Source organism: Chaetomium strumarium (genome assembly GCF_033439665.1).
Source record: "Chaetomium strumarium strain CBS 333.67 chromosome Unknown B0T15scaffold_1, whole genome shotgun sequence".
Lineage (NCBI taxonomy): Eukaryota > Fungi > Ascomycota > Sordariomycetes > Sordariales > Chaetomiaceae > Chaetomium > Chaetomium strumarium.
This window is the reverse complement of record NW_026944429.1, coordinates 5,719,684-5,734,459: the sequence shown is the minus strand read 5'-3', so window position 1 is coordinate 5,734,459 and position 14,776 is coordinate 5,719,684. Positions and strand designations below refer to the sequence as shown.

Genomic DNA, 14,776 nt, shown 5'->3' with positions numbered 1-14,776 from the left:
TTCGAGACCATGTGTGCCGCAGTTCACACAATAAGAGATGGCAGTTTGCTTGTCGCGTGGGTGGTACATGCGAGGATACCGCTCTCAATATAAATCACTCGATTTCTGCCGTCGCTGGATTCAAAATCATGGCCAAAGAGGAAGGGAGGCACGCGACACTTGCAGACGACGTCGGCTCGCCAAGCGGCCAAGCAGACCGGTAGCTGCGGGCACTTTGCGGAGCGCTGCTTGGCCGTGTAGTGTAGCCTCGTTTTCGCGGTGCTGAATTTTAGGACCAATCAACCACATCTCCAGAGCAGACGCGTGGGGCGGTGGTTTGGCCACTTTCTCTTCAAGATTCTGCCCCCTCGCCATTTTGGAGATTCCCCAGATCCAATCGTCCGGACACGTGTGGGCGTTGGCGCTGCTGATTGGCCAATTCAGCTCGGTGCACGGCAATGAACGGGGATCTGCGCTTGCTACGTACCACCATCCAGGGGCCGCAGATGGCGATGGCATGGGCGGGGGTCACACATCGCTTGACGTTATCCACCCAAAGAGCGCACACCAATTCTGCCAGATTTTTAACTCGGTACGGAGTAACATCATGGTACTTGATCTTGGCAGTCGTCACAGCCCAAGACAGCCAAGGAAGCTTGGAAATGCTTGATGTGTGTGGTGCCCGTCATCCGCAGATCAAGCATTTCAATTGCGTAGTTTATCCTTTCCAGAAAGTTTAGAAGGAAGTTGCGGCGTCAAGTGAAGTGTTGCAGGGTCCAACGGAGCGGGCGGATAGGAAGGCGGTGAAGTGCGGTTTGCCGATGGATCCAAGGTCGGTCCGCATTTGAAGGTTCCATCAAAAGACCCATCACACTGCCCCGCGAACAGCGACGCCAAGGAACTGGATACTTCGCACACCCAACAGAGACAGAACGGTCTCGGTGCCTGTGAGGTGCTGATGAGTCTACGTACGGTACTGTGGACGTCATCATGGGCGAGTGAATGTGTTGCCGGGTTACCCTTTTGGGCCACAGCAGGGCAGAATCGATGCCCTTGTGGCAACGACAGAACTGCACGACTGGAGATGCTGAGAAACACGCCTTCTCTTGGGACACAGAGAACCGTGTCACAGTCCGAGTCCTGCAAGGGCATGGGGGTTGGAAATATCCAAAAATCATCATGGACGCTAGTACCTATGCGATATACCTAAAGGTACTGTATGTGGGTGGCAATGGGCTCCGGGCTGGGCAGGTACGAAGTCCCTTTCCGACTTCCAAAGTCTCGTCCCATCTGGTGCCCCCCAGGGCCCATGCATCTCCACCACAGCAGTCCACACCAGACTCCCACAGTTGACGGTATAAACGGGCCACACTCGGGCCCATTCTCGTCTCTCAAACTCCCTTCTTCGTTTTTCTACACACTTCACACCACGCTGCACGTACCGCTCCCCTCGTCGTGCCTTCGACCTCCATCCTCAGCTCATCAACTGCTGTTTGTGCTGTCGTTAAACATTCCTCTTCCTACCTCGGTTTGCAATTCCACACAGCAATTGGCCGCCCCACAACATCAAAACCCTTCCAAACGTCAACACAGTAAATAAACAGCGTGAGATCTCGCCTCTCTGTGCCGGGATTACTCGGCGAACCAGGCAATGGCCGGCCTCCTTCGGCATCACCACCGCCACGATCCCCCCTTGGGCGAGATACCGGTCCCGCACGGCCCCGTCACAGGCGCAGAACATGAGCACTACCCAGCCAGGCCCGGCGCCTCGGACCAGGAGCGTGACATCTTCGGCTACTTGACCCACCCGGACGACTGCTACACCGAGGATGGCGTGTACTGGGCCGACCTTCCGTTGAGGAAACGCATCGCCTTCGTCAACAAGGTTCAGAACGAGGAGGCGAAGAAGGAGCTGCGCACCATTGGCAGCATGATCAAGGCCGACCCCCTCAGTCCCGTCTCCTGGTACTTCCGCAACGCCGTGCTTCCGGGCGCCGGCCTCGGTCTGGAAGGCTACGTGCTCTTCAGCATCGGCAACCTCGAGCCTCTGTTCAAGTCGGCCTGGCCGTCCTGCTGGGGGAAGCACCCGACGGAATGCAGCGCCAACTGGGTCGCGTCGGTCACGTACCTGGAGGTCATCGGTATCATGGTCGGCCAGATGGCTGTGGGCGTCATCGGAGACTGGATTGGCCGCCGCTGGGGCTTGATCCAGGATGCTGCCATCATGTTTGTCGGGTTGCTCATGATCACGGCTAGCTGGGGCCTGAATCTGAACGGCTGGGTCATCTGCTACGCCTGGTCTCTGTTCTTCTACGGTACGTCGACGACTCTCGGGAGTCAGCACAAGCCAATCCGCGTGTTGGCCTGGACATGTTACTGATCTGTTTTTCTACAGGCTTCGGCGTCGGTGGAGAATACCCGATCACGGCGACATCATCCATGGAGAACGCTGTCTCGGCCGGGAAGCTCTCGACCCGCGAGGACCGCTTGCACCGTGGCCGGAAGGTCACCATGGCCTTCCTGATGCAGGGCTGGGGCCAGCTCATCAACCAGGCCATTCTCATCCTCCTGCTGTTGATCCTCCACCACGGCGACGGGGACCCTCCGTACGGCCAGACAACCGTGCAGTGGATCTGGCGCTTGTCGTTCGCCATCCCCGCCATCGGGACCCTCTGGCTCGTCTATTACCGCGCCTACAAGATGCCGCACGCCAGCCGCCAGCTCGCCGCGGCCAAGAAGAAGAACAACGTCACGGGCTATGACGTGGACTCCCTCCGCCTGGCCTGCACCTTCTTCGGAGGCCGCCTTCTGGCCACGGCCGGCACCTGGTTCTGCAACGACGTCTTCTTCTACGGCAACAAGCTCTTCCAGGCGCAGTTCATCGCCGTCATCAGTAACAACCCGTCCTCGGTCATGACCGGCTGGATCTGGAACCTGTACAACGTCATCATCTCGCTTGCCGGCTACTATCTCGCCTCGCTGCTGATCGACAACAAGTTCTACGGCCGCAAGATGATGCAGCAGGTCGGCTTCCTGATGTGCTTCATCATGTTCGTCGTGCCGGCCTTCAACTACGAATACTACACGTCGCCCGCCGGCATCAAGGCCTTCCAGGCCATGTACTTCCTCTCGAGCTTCTTCAACCAGTTCGGCCCCAACAGCGTGACCTTCCTGGTCGCCGGCGAGGTGTTCCCGACCCCGATCCGGGCCTCGGCGCACGGCTTCTCGGCCTGCATCGGCAAGTCGGGCGCCCTGCTGGCGTCGGTGCTGTACAACTTCATCGACACGCAGACCAAGTTCTACGTCGTGCCCTGGTTCGGCCTCGCTGGCATGCTGCTGACGTGGCTCTTCCTGCCGGACACGACGGGCCTGGACCTCAAGGAACAGGAGCGCCGCTGGACCTACATCCGTGCGGGGCGCGGCAGCGAGTACCACGGCATCGCCATCCACCCGAAGCACCTCTCGCTGTGGGAGCGCATCACGGGCGTCGGCAAGAACTACGACCCGGAGCTCGACATCAAGCTCAAGATCGAGGACATGCGCGAGGAGTGGGCCGGCAAGGAGCGCCTCCGCCGCCAGAACGAGGTCTGCGGCGAGGCCCTGGGCCCCGAGGGCATCGACGATGAGGAGTGGAACGACCGGGTTACCGAGTACTTCCGCAACACGACCGACGTCGGCCTGCTGGTGCCGAATAGTAACGGCAGCGGCAGCGGGAGCGGGAGCACAAGTCCCAGCACCACCACCGCAGGAAAGGGGGATCACGAGGAGAAAAAGAAGACGACGACGAGCGCGCCTGGTGCGTCGCGACTGGATGAAAAGTCTGGGGGGTCGTTGGATATCTCGCGAAGTTAAACTAAATGGGCTAAGGATGTTTTTGGAAGCTTTGCTTGTTTTGTTTCCTGTTTTCTGATTCTGGATGATCATGCATGGCCATTTAGAGAGGCATGACCGGTTTGTTATGGCGTTACGATAGGGATAGGCATGCATCAGCATTAGTCCGGATTTATGGATGTATGAACGAAGACAAGAGTCGCATAAAATAGACAGACTACTAGTAGTACCTACTACTAACCTACTATTGAACGGACAATACTAGTAACTACCTAGGTAACTGCCTGCCACTGCAGTTCACACAACCGTGCTGATCATATATTGCTATGCGCTCTCACTGTATGTATTGTACTTCCGGACGTATAGGTCATCCGATATGGGGGGCAAAGTGGCTTGCTGTTCTCGAAGCCTCCTACCTTAGATAGAATTTGGGGGGACCCTGCTTCTAGAAACGTCATCACGACGAAGATGTTTGGTGAAAAGAGGCAGACGCCAGATATCATGTATCAACAGTGGGAATCCGTAGGTAGTTATTCCTTGTCAACCAACCAACCAACCAACAACCAGAACTGCTTGTGCTAGTAGTACCATGCAACCAAACCCGCATTCCCCCTTTCCCGACTTCTAACCTAACATAGTGCAACCATGGCTCCGATTCGATGCTTGCTCTCCCCTAATAGCATTACTATAATGACTCCTCGTCTACTGTTCCAAAATGCAACATAGTAGGTACTACTATTCGTTGTCTCATTCCTCCAGACCATACACGGCCCGGATAATCTCCCACTGCCACACGGTGCCGGCATCCACCTCCTTCAGGTCCCTAAGCCAGTCGACGTAGAGGCCGACCGTCTCGCTGGCGTCCAGCTCGAAGCGCTCGCCACACAGCGTGCTGCGGATGCGCCGGAGGATGGGCACGGTCGTGCTCATGTGCAGCAGCACCAGGATGCCGAAAAAGTTGCGCGTGAAGAAGAAGCTGCAGGGGATGAGCCGCTTGTTCTTGCAGGTCGGCGACATGGCGACGGGCCACTTCAGGCACGCCTTGAGACACTCGGCCACGCCGACGGCGTCGTCGTGCGTCATGGCGTCCGGGTGGTGCAGGGCCTTGTACACAAAGGGGCGGTGGATCAGGAACTTGGTGTAGTAGTACCGCGAGCGCAGGAGGGCGACCTGGATGTCGAGCACGTACGGGTATCGCGATGGCGGGGCGTCGAGGTCGGTGGTGAACATGAGCGGCGCGGTCACGCCGGTCGGCGGAACGGCTGCTGATTGTTGTGCCGTGGCTGAGATGGCGGGCGAAATTGGTGTGGTCGCCGGGGTGAAGAGCGCCGCGTTGAAGGGGTCTGCGTTGGTGTTGGGAAAGGCCCCCGGCGAGCTCTCGTCCCACCGCAGGTGGACAGGGAGCATGCCGCGCCATTGTTCTAGCTGCACCGCGAGCTGGTGTATGGTGAGTTGGTTGACCCCTGCGATTGTCGTCGTCGTTGGGCTAAACGGCGTCGACATTGCCCCGAGCGATGAGGATGCTGTCGCACCTGAAACAGCGGTCAGTTATATTCAGGGAAGCAAAAATCAGGGGGGGGGGGACGCACCCTGGCTCAAGACGCTGTGAAAGTTCACCAGCAGCCGTCTCAGGACGATTTGCGAGGCGGAATGCTCTTGGAAATGCGACTCCTGGTTGCTGATGTAGTCTTCTTCCGAGAATGGGCTGCTGAAATCGGGGAGCCCAACGATGGACTCCATCTTCTCCAGCCCTGTGAGCGGAAGTCCGAGCTCGAGATTCAACCCGCTGGTGGGGGAATGCGTCAGATACCGTCCGTGTCTCCGATGGAGCGATGTCCTAGATGGGGGAGAATCCTTACGTTTCCATAATGGAGATGTGCCAAAACACTCTCCGCGTCAAATCTGCCTGTGCCGAAGACAGCAGGCCAGGGTGGCTGTCAACCGTTAGTTTCGAAGAGAGGGCAGCGTCGCGGCTTTGTCGTACCTCCTGATGAACATTTGGCAGGCGATAGACGCGAATGTGGTCATCCGCCAGAAGTCCAGGGGGCGGAAGCAGGTTCCGCAATAGATACTGTGTGATCCGGTTAGCAAAGGAACGGCTGCGCCCTGCCTCGCCGGGAGATGGATCCTACCTTGCGAGCTCAAACATCTGGGAGCACTCGAGGCTGCACTCCGTCAGATGGAGGCCCATGCGCCGCCTCGCCTCGTTGAAGAGTTCCAAGCCCGGCGGCCGGTCCTTGGTCCCGCCTTTTATACCGCTCGCCCGGCCGTTGTAGACATGGACCGGAATACCGGTAGAATCTGCGATGGCGACCTCTCCCAACGCGAGGACGAGAAGTGCGATGGTTGACGCCATGTCATCGCTGAAACCGTTGCTGAACACGGCGGGCAGCGTGTCGGACATGAAGGCCTGGCGGTTGAGAATGGGACAAAGGAGGTTGAAGCTGTCAAAGTAAGCCTTGCTCAGCGACAGCATGGTCTCCCAGCCCAAATCCGAACCGGTAATAGGGGGCCGGCCTGACACTGCGTTGTGGATGCCGATGGGAGGGCCTCCCCCGAGGGCAGCACCCGTGTCGTTGGGCAGCTCTGGAGGGGTCGAATGTCGAGCGAGTACGCTCGGCGCTCCCTCCCTTTCAAAGGAAGACAGGTCAATTCTGGAGACCTTGGGCTGTACCGAGGCGAACAGCTGCTGTATCGCCGGCCAGCCCAGCATCTCGTGCACCGAAGACACGTATTGGTAGTGATTGCCTCCTCTGGCCGTGGCGGTGGAGGTTTCGGAGAAATTGAAGGGCGAGGCGGCACGCACCGACGGGCCAGCAGTCCCCTCAGCGGTGGGCACCGGGGAAGGCAGCGAGCTGGGCTGCAACGAATACGCCGCTGTCGACGGCATGATGTGCGACCGCTGGCTGAAGCTGTCGATCTTGCCCTCCAGAGTCTTGATCCGATCGAGTATCTCCACCAGCGTCTTGTCTTTCCTGTGACTGCGTCAGAAGGACCGAACCAGACAAGACACGGCACGGCCTACACGTGAGTATGTGAGTATGTGGTCACGTACTTTGTCGGTTGGGGCTCCCGGTAGTTGCATTCGAGCCGGAACTTCTGGCATGTGCCACACTTGGGCCGTTGTTCGTCGCATCTCTGCTTGCGGCTTCGGCAAGTGTCGCAGGCCTGGCATGTTTGGTCAGATGGTGAGCGCCGAAGATGTTTGTTGGCTTCTGGACGAACCTGAGCTGCTATTGCTCCCCTCTCCTTTCTAGGGCTCGTTCCCGGCGGAAGCGAGGGCGGGCTGCCATGGCTCGAGGTTCCCTGGGGCGGTTGCGAGGGCTGCTTCGTCGGCGCCGTGGGAAGGCCGCTCATCTTCTTGCGGAGGCGGCGTGATGCAGCCGGCCGCGCGGCTTTCAGACTGTTGTTGGCAGCCAGCTGTTCACACGGACACGTGCTGACACGGGGACGGGAGGGAGGAAGGGGCGTGCTGAGATGCTTCGTCTGCTCACGATCATGACCCCCTAGTAGTTGGCCAAGGTGCAAGAGGTCAGGGGATGATCAGCGTATTCTCCGTTAAACCTTCCTCACCTCGGAAAGCGGAAAGCGGATGGGGAACGCAGCCAGCTGAGCCTCTCCAGGCCGTCGTTGATGGTCGCTGCAGGGTGTGGGACACTAGGAAGGCCAGGGCAGGCCAGGGCAGGCCCAGTGGGGGCGATGCAAGAACGATGCAGAAGCCGGGAATCGGCCGGTTCCAATTTGGCAGTCCGGGTGGTATCACCAAGAGGGACGAGGGAGCAGCGCGTGTCTAGATTTCCGGACCGCAGGGATCGGAGGTCGGGTGTGCTTCGAGAGAAACGCCAGGATCGCATTTTCCTCTCGGAAAACCACAGAACCGGAAAGAGCGTGGCAGCGAGACGAAATTCCCCCTCCCCCTTGGATTGGGGCAAATTGCCTCGACTGAATCGTGACGGGGTGCGGCACGGAACTGACGATCCGCGAGCCCCAGGCTACTGGACGCCCAAGCCAAGCGCGTCGCAGCGCCTTGGAACAAGACGGCCGGCTACGTCATCGAGCATGGTAACCGAGTTGCCAAGCTAGCCATCGACCGCCCAGACCCCCTTCCGTCTGAACTGCCCTGGGAAATTCTCGGTGGGCACCCGAAACTCGAAAATCCCATCCTCATCGCCGCCGGTCTTTCATACCTATTCCGTTCCGACCTGACTTTTCGTCGTGGTGACACACATCATTTCTTAAACAGGCACCATGTAAACAGCCCCGCTGAGCTGCCAACCCCTTTGTTGCCCTGTCGTCTCGTCTAAACGTCGCCGCATCTTTCGGGCTCATCGGCGCGTTTTGCCTGGCACAATCTCGTCCTTGGACGGACCGCGAGGTCACGAGGACTGCGCGAAGTCTGGGCAACGGGAAGTGATGGGAACTCGGGTTCCTCCGTGAATCTCCGCCAAGAGGCTGAGACGATGATAGGCTCTGCAAGCGCGCAGTTCAGCCTCTAATATCTGATCGATCTTATCGCCCCGAGCCCCACCAGGTAACCCGACGTCAGTCAGTCAGTTTGGCTGTCGGGGTCGAGCCCAAGACACACAAAACCTCAACATCTAATCGTTAGCTCAATGCTGAACAACCATTAACCTAATGGAGTAAATCGACAGGTACATACGAACGTCGGCCTGCTTGTACAGCTGTTGCTGCCGCTGTTGCTGCCGCTGTTGTTGATGCTGTTGTTGTTATTGTTGTTGTTGTGGTTTCTGCTGCTGCTGGCCGGGGAGTATACTAGTATCGGGAGACGGAGTCCTGCCGTGTTGATGCATAAACAACGCTGCTGCTACACCCACTGACAGAAGAGCCATCAAGGCTCGAGGTAGATCCCTCAGGGGCAAGGGAGCGAGAGGCAGACATCGTAATATTCTCACTAGTATCAATAAACAACTGGGTATGACGATAATAAGCCACTGGATATCCCGTGCAGTAGAGTCTACTACAGTATAATGTAAACGACGAAGTCTCCCGAGGCCTGGGAGGATTCGATAGCAGACAGACAACTCAAGCCTGGACCCGTTACTTTAAGGTGCTCTAGGAAGAAGCACTCTAGGCAGGAGCAGACGGGATAGGAAGGAGCGAGCATGACCACTCTGCGGTTGGGCCCCGTTGGTTGGAAGGTGCCACCTACTGGGGTGGGTTACTGGGTTTTCTTGTGGTCCTGGAACTTCTTCTGGCTTTGGAGCGGAACATCCATCAACCAACCGACCTAAGGTAGAACAAGAGCATCATCACTTGTTGGGCCTGGGCCCTAGTCTTTGCTCGATCAATCAATTCATCAATCATACCATCAATCAAGTCATCCAAGTCATCGTCCTTTTCTCCCGTACGATATTTCTTCGCATCGTACCATTTTCCTTCTTCTCTCAGTGATTGTTTATATATCAGTACGACAAGGAACGACAACAACGACAGCAGCATCAGCAGCAGCAATAACAACAGCAACAACAACACCGACACCAACAATAACAATACCAACAGTAGTAATAGCAGCAGCACGACCAAGATGCGCTTCGTAAGTAGCTTTCTATTTACTACTATTAGATTATAGCTATTAAGCTAACGACTATATATTTAGAAGGTCGTGTCGTCAATGTGCACATTCGCAACTACTACGAAGCTGGTTCCGGTGGCAGTGGCAGTTGTGGCGGTCGTGGTGGCCGAGGTGATGGTGGTGATGGAGGCGGCGGCATTCGCCGCCGTAGTCGCTCGAGTCGACGGGCGCGCCAAGAGCGCGCCCAGAGGCATAGGGTACGTACCTATTATAATTCTTACCTACCTTCAAGGTCAGGGCATTTTTAACCTCAGAGATAGGCCAACCTAGCCAACGCCTCCCCCGACGTCCTCCCCGTGCCTCCGGCGACCGCACTCCTCGCCCGGTGCACTTGGGAGCCGGAGCCTTCTTTGCCAAGTCATAGAGCGCGGGAGCAGTCTCCTTGTTCTTCTTGGCTTGCTCCTTGTTGTCCGGCATTTTGTTTGCGTTTTTGGGGTTATCGAAGGAATTTGCGAGGTGTGAGAAATGGACTTGAAGATTTTGTACTGTGATCGTTTTCCTTGAATGGAACTGAGTGATTGTGTGGGTGTTGTGAGTGTCTGTCGAAGGAAACGATTTCTCGAGTTTATGCTTGGGAAGATGCTCGACTTTATACCCGTCGAGCTGAAGAGAATCTTATGAAAGAAACGGGCAACGGACATCACTGCGAGAGTCACATGCGGCCTGCGAGATGACACATCCACATCCTCATCCTGCCGCCTGCGCAACCTGCGGACTGATTCCTTAACTAACGGACGAGTTTCAACATGCTATGCTGCGGCAGGTGCAGTCCGAGGCCGACAGCGATGACGCGCACAACCTCATCCTGCGGACTGGAACTCGACCAAAGACGAGTTTTTCAACATGCAATGTGGCATGGAACCCCGAGACTCCATTCTTTGTTCCTGTATGTAGAAGGCAGTTCGCTAGGCAACACAGGAAAATCCGGGCCATGTCACGAGAGCTGGGCCGGCCCCAACGCCGCATAGGAACGGAGGTTTCCATAAAAGGGGAGGGGGATAAACAACATTCTCCAGTTATGACTCCACACAAGGTCACAATACCTACTGAAACAGGTGATCAACAGCATCCAATTGTCACCGAATTGTGTCCGTGGAGCCATGTTTAACATACCGTGTAATGTCACGGCCCATGTTACAATGTTGGTAAGGTAGTTACTTGAATCGGACATTACTTTGTATAGCCTTGGATACCTAATCAAAACTCTCTGATCAAAATCATCATATATTTCCTTAGCACCTCTAATGAAGAACAATGGCCTAAGTAGGCTGAACGTGACGTTGTGTTGGTTATGGGTAGGGGGGGCCATTCCTTTCAGACCAGGGCCGACTGTAAGATGTTGTCTACGGAGTACCTGTTACTCTGCCTCCGTGATCACCATTCCGACGTGGACATTGTATTACAAACCCGCTTGCATGCGGTTGATATAGCTAAGCACCTGTGGTTTATACTCATGTTTCCTCTTCATCATTGATATGGGCAGGCTTTTGTCTTGTTTTCTCTTCTTCCCTTTACCTTTCCATCGTCCTTGTCATAAATCTTCTTTTCTTCTTCCTGTCCGGTCCAATTCCTCTTCCACGCATTTCTTTACTTAGACGCACAAGGAGCGTCGCCAGAGATATCGTCCAGACTCATGAAAAGTAGACCCCCAAGAAGGGCCCCCCAAGGGTCGTTGAACCAATACAACCCCAGACTCGCCAAGGACGGGCCAAATCCATCATTGGGACCAAAACCCGTGATCATCCCGCTGCTCGTGTATCCTCAAGCTAACGAGCCACATTGACTTCATGGGTGACGATATCAACAAAAGGGCCGTTGCCACAACAACGGGACTGCGCGGTGCAACCGATTTCGTCCACAACGCGGCACCATCCGTCTCCCTGACCTGTTGTCTAATATCCCCTGTTACATGGTAGGTAAGGAACCAGGTATTGCACGTAGGATGGGTAGGATGTGTGGGGCAGAATACTGGGCGCGGCTCTGCTCTGCTCTTGGCGCGCGGATTGGCAAAGAGGAGAGCTACCTAGGTACCTACCTTACCTTACCTTAGGTGGGCATGGGTTAGCTGCCGAAAGCTCCGACGACGCGGAGATCCCGCAGTCACAAGCCCTGTTATGGCTTGATTACTACCGTAGCATACTTGACCTGGACACCCTCGTTCATCTGGTAGTAGTGTAAGCTCGCCTCCATAGAGCTACAGAGCCGCAGAGTAAGGCTGGAGGGGGGGAGCATCTAGTTCCAGTATCACATAGTCTTCAGAGTGTTGGTAGGTACGCTGGCTGACAGTCTACGTGAGGTTGGCGGTATGGGCTCAAGTCTAGGACAGGCCCATGTCCGCTGGAAGGGAAACTGGATCGGGCCGGGTGTGAGCCTACCAGCCAGGAAGTTCGATGGCAACCTTCCTGATCCTGTCATTTGATGGTGCCGGAGTTGCCCATGCAGGGACGACATCTGTCAGGCATCAGACCGCTATAACAGCCAGGACATATATAACCACAGCACAACGGGAACCGAAGCCCCCACATAGTCAGCAAAGAACTGCCGCCAAATAGCGGACGTCTTCGTATTGGATGACGGATGAACTCTTGCGAGCATAGATTCAAGATACCTAGTCCACTGTCCGTGCGTGAACATGCGTGGGTTGGCCTGTCGGTTCAACGTTGATCAATTCGTCGATCCGGCGCCCAAGCTCTGGTGGGGCTTGACCCTGCCGCACGGCGTCCTCCTCACGTTTCACCTTCTCGTCCCAGTTGAAAGCGGCGATGTGCTCACCACCCACGCCCAGGCCATCTTGCTTCCTTACAGGCCTCGACTTCGTCTCTAATCTTGGATGGATCTACATATTCACGGTTAACCATGGCTCCAATGTTGGCATGCCCCTGCTGGCTACCTCCGGTTCTCCATTGGATAGTATAAGTCAGAGCACAGCACCAGAACCTTCATCTCGGCGCAAAGACCCGCTATCTCGTCATCATTCTCAGCCAGTACTTCCACCTTCTCGACCATCTGCCTTGGCCGCTCTACCGCCCCCTCTTCACCTCCCACACTTTCACCTATATTTTTTACTTAACAAAATGGGCCCCTTTACCACAACAAAATTGACTTCCGGTTGACGGAATAAATGCCTTCTCGTCGACCAGAGGTCTGAAAAAGCTCAAAGTTGGGATAGTTAGGACTCGTTTGGTAAGAGCAGCTGCCTACGAGGTTCAAGTCGGAGTGAGGCAGTTGCGAGGCTGTCCTCCTACCGCTGAACTCAGCCTAACCGTCGGTGAGGTTCGCGCTTTCCTGACGACGAAACAGCAGAGATTTAGCCAGCCGCTTAAAAGTCACTACCGAAACTACCGTATTTAGGTCGTTGTGATCTTGTCCAGTTGTATAACCTATGGCCTATAAAAACAAACAGTCTGACTGCCCAACGTACCTAGAGACAGGTAAGAGCCGCTCCTCTCGAGCCATACCCCTCTTTGTTCTCACGCAGCTAACCTGTGTCCGAGGCCACCATCATATTCCGAACCATTCATCATTACATTCCGTCTACGCTAGGGCGAATCTCGGTTGTCGCTTCACCATGTGCGACTGGGCCATAAACTACTACATCTACACGACGTGCTATGACCCGATGTATCACTTCTTCCGCACCTCGGTTGACGGCAGCCCCAAGAATTCCTGCCCCAGCGCTCCCCATGGGCGCTACATCGTGCAGCAAGGAAACTGCCCGCTTTGCTTATATGGCAGATGACAATGGCCGGCCGACTGCTCCGGGCTCGCCCTCCGCAGAAGTCGAATGCGACCGAAGAACCAGTTTCTTGTTGCCTATGACCGACTGGACAGATCCCGCTCTTCCTGTTCTGTTGTTCGGTGGGAAAGTTGGTTCCCCCCTATCGGATTTAACATAGCCAGCCGGAAACGACGGATTCCAGCGGGACGGGGACGGGAAACATTCGGCTTGGGCTGATCTTCACTCCTTTTCTAAAGATATACACTTTGTGGCAGAGTTCTTTTTGACAGACTAGTTTTTCGCTTTTTCCAGCGCGAGCATTACTAGGTACACAGTCATAAGGTCACCCTCATAACGGGTCCCCAGCGTCTTCAGGTCGTGGTAATGGAAAGCCTGCTTTTTTTTCTTTCTTCATTTACTTTCTCGCATGCGTTTTGGGAGGACGGGGGGCTGATACCAGACCCCTTGGACTTGGACTTCAGGGAGAGGGGGTTGGCGAGAAAGGGGGTTGGGAACTGCACAAGGATAGATACATGGAACCCCTGAATCGGGTGCGGGCCGGCCAACTTACCTACTGCAAAGGCCAGTGTATAACTGCCTGCTAATTACTCCTCCTCATAAGTAATTCCACGTATAATGCTTATGTACATACATACATACATACCTATGTCATTTCCCTTGCAACCGTCATCACTCACGTTGATGTGGATATGCCGAAGTCCCCATCCGTGCAGGGTATCGAGCAATCAGAGCGTCCCAATGCTGTCCTCTACTGACTGTTTTGGCTTTGTTTTGCATCCTGGCTCAAGGCTGGCCTGAACTGTGTGGAAGAATCCTGATCACACACCCCTTCCGTCCCGGTCGACATGCATACCCGGACCGGAGCAAGGCTGCATACCTTAGTAGGCCAGGAGGGGTGGAGGGGAAGACATCTCCGGGGGAATCCCAATGGCAACCAGAAGATGATTCAGTGAAACACGGGCACGGTCAACATACATATGACTGGTACGTACCTTAAGTAGATGGAAGTCATTACTAACCCAACTTAGGGATGCTGCCTGCCGGAAGAAAGATGCCCTTCGACAGCGCGGGCCTTCAGCGATGAGTGAGCACAGACTTCTGCTTCTCACAACGACGGGGCCCAGTGTGGTCTGACCAATAAATTAGGTCTCTAGGTTGGCCTGGAGGTAACGCAATCCGAGAGGTATGGTGTGCATGTTCTGCCCAGGGTCGACACACCAGCCATGCACGCCACCCGTGTGTAAGCTCGGGTCCTGCAGCTTCGGACTCAATATCACAGAATCTATATATGCTAGCTAGGCTGAGAGAGGGGAAGGACTGGCCAGAGCACACTCTGGTGCCTCGTGAACAGGTTTCCTTCATAGATTAATCAGGGGTTGATTGGTTGGGGGGGAAGGTGATATTGGGTCCTTGCTGCCACTTGCGGAGACTCGACTCCCGCTGAGATATTGTCTGACCGTGACTCTTTTACCATGAGCTCGTTGGCGGATTCACGCCAATATCGGGGCAGATTGGGTCTGGTCTCTTGCGTGGTCATCAGATCAGCAGCTCAACCGATAGCGACAGTGGGGGGCACCAACGCGGGGACATTGTCGAGACTATCTGTGCTCATGACGGAGGAAGGTGGGATCATC

The 14,776-nt window shown here is 55.6% G+C and overlaps 4 protein-coding genes across 4 annotated transcripts; 3 read left to right on the top strand and 1 right to left on the bottom strand.

Moving 5' to 3' along the window:
* Positions 1 to 1,630: 1,630 nt before the first annotated feature.
* On the top strand, positions 1,631 to 3,831 carry B0T15DRAFT_489749 (major facilitator superfamily domain-containing protein; the record flags this gene model as incomplete). Its single annotated transcript, XM_062866622.1, has 2 exons — positions 1,631 to 2,294; positions 2,375 to 3,831. The coding sequence occupies 2 exons, from the start codon at positions 1,631 to 1,633 to the stop codon at positions 3,829 to 3,831; spliced, it is 2,121 nt and encodes a 706-aa protein (XP_062726902.1).
* A 681-nt stretch (positions 3,832 to 4,512) lies between these two features.
* Positions 4,513 to 7,167, bottom strand: B0T15DRAFT_548376 (uncharacterized protein; the record flags this gene model as incomplete). Its single annotated transcript, XM_062870197.1, has 7 exons — positions 4,513 to 5,333; positions 5,400 to 5,596; positions 5,670 to 5,744; positions 5,795 to 5,881; positions 5,943 to 6,785; positions 6,866 to 6,978; positions 7,036 to 7,167. The coding sequence occupies 7 exons, from the start codon at positions 7,165 to 7,167 to the stop codon at positions 4,558 to 4,560; spliced, it is 2,223 nt and encodes a 740-aa protein (XP_062726901.1). The 3' UTR covers positions 4,513 to 4,557.
* A 1,895-nt stretch (positions 7,168 to 9,062) lies between these two features.
* B0T15DRAFT_499145 (uncharacterized protein) lies at positions 9,063 to 10,027 on the top strand. The gene is made up of 3 exons (XM_062867331.1): positions 9,063 to 9,364; positions 9,428 to 9,600; positions 9,664 to 10,027. Exons 1-3 carry the CDS (start codon positions 9,356 to 9,358, stop codon positions 9,671 to 9,673), a joined length of 192 nt encoding a protein of 63 aa, XP_062726900.1. The 5' UTR covers positions 9,063 to 9,355; the 3' UTR covers positions 9,674 to 10,027.
* A 2,218-nt stretch (positions 10,028 to 12,245) lies between these two features.
* On the top strand, positions 12,246 to 13,788 carry B0T15DRAFT_520466 (uncharacterized protein). The gene is made up of 3 exons (XM_062868505.1): positions 12,246 to 12,586; positions 12,704 to 12,834; positions 12,898 to 13,788. The coding sequence occupies exons 2-3, from the start codon at positions 12,786 to 12,788 to the stop codon at positions 13,140 to 13,142; spliced, it is 294 nt and encodes a 97-aa protein (XP_062726899.1). The 5' UTR covers positions 12,246 to 12,586; positions 12,704 to 12,785; the 3' UTR covers positions 13,143 to 13,788.
* Positions 13,789 to 14,776: the final 988 nt, after the last annotated feature.

Coding starts and splice junctions, on each gene's coding strand:
- B0T15DRAFT_520466 (XM_062868505.1), top strand. CDS start 12,786: ATGGCCTATAAAAACAAACAGTCTGACTGCCCAACGTACCTAGAGACA. Junction 12,835..12,897: donor CCCAACGTACCTAGAGACAG/GTAAGAGCCGCT, acceptor CCTGTGTCCGAG/GCCACCATCATATTCCGAAC.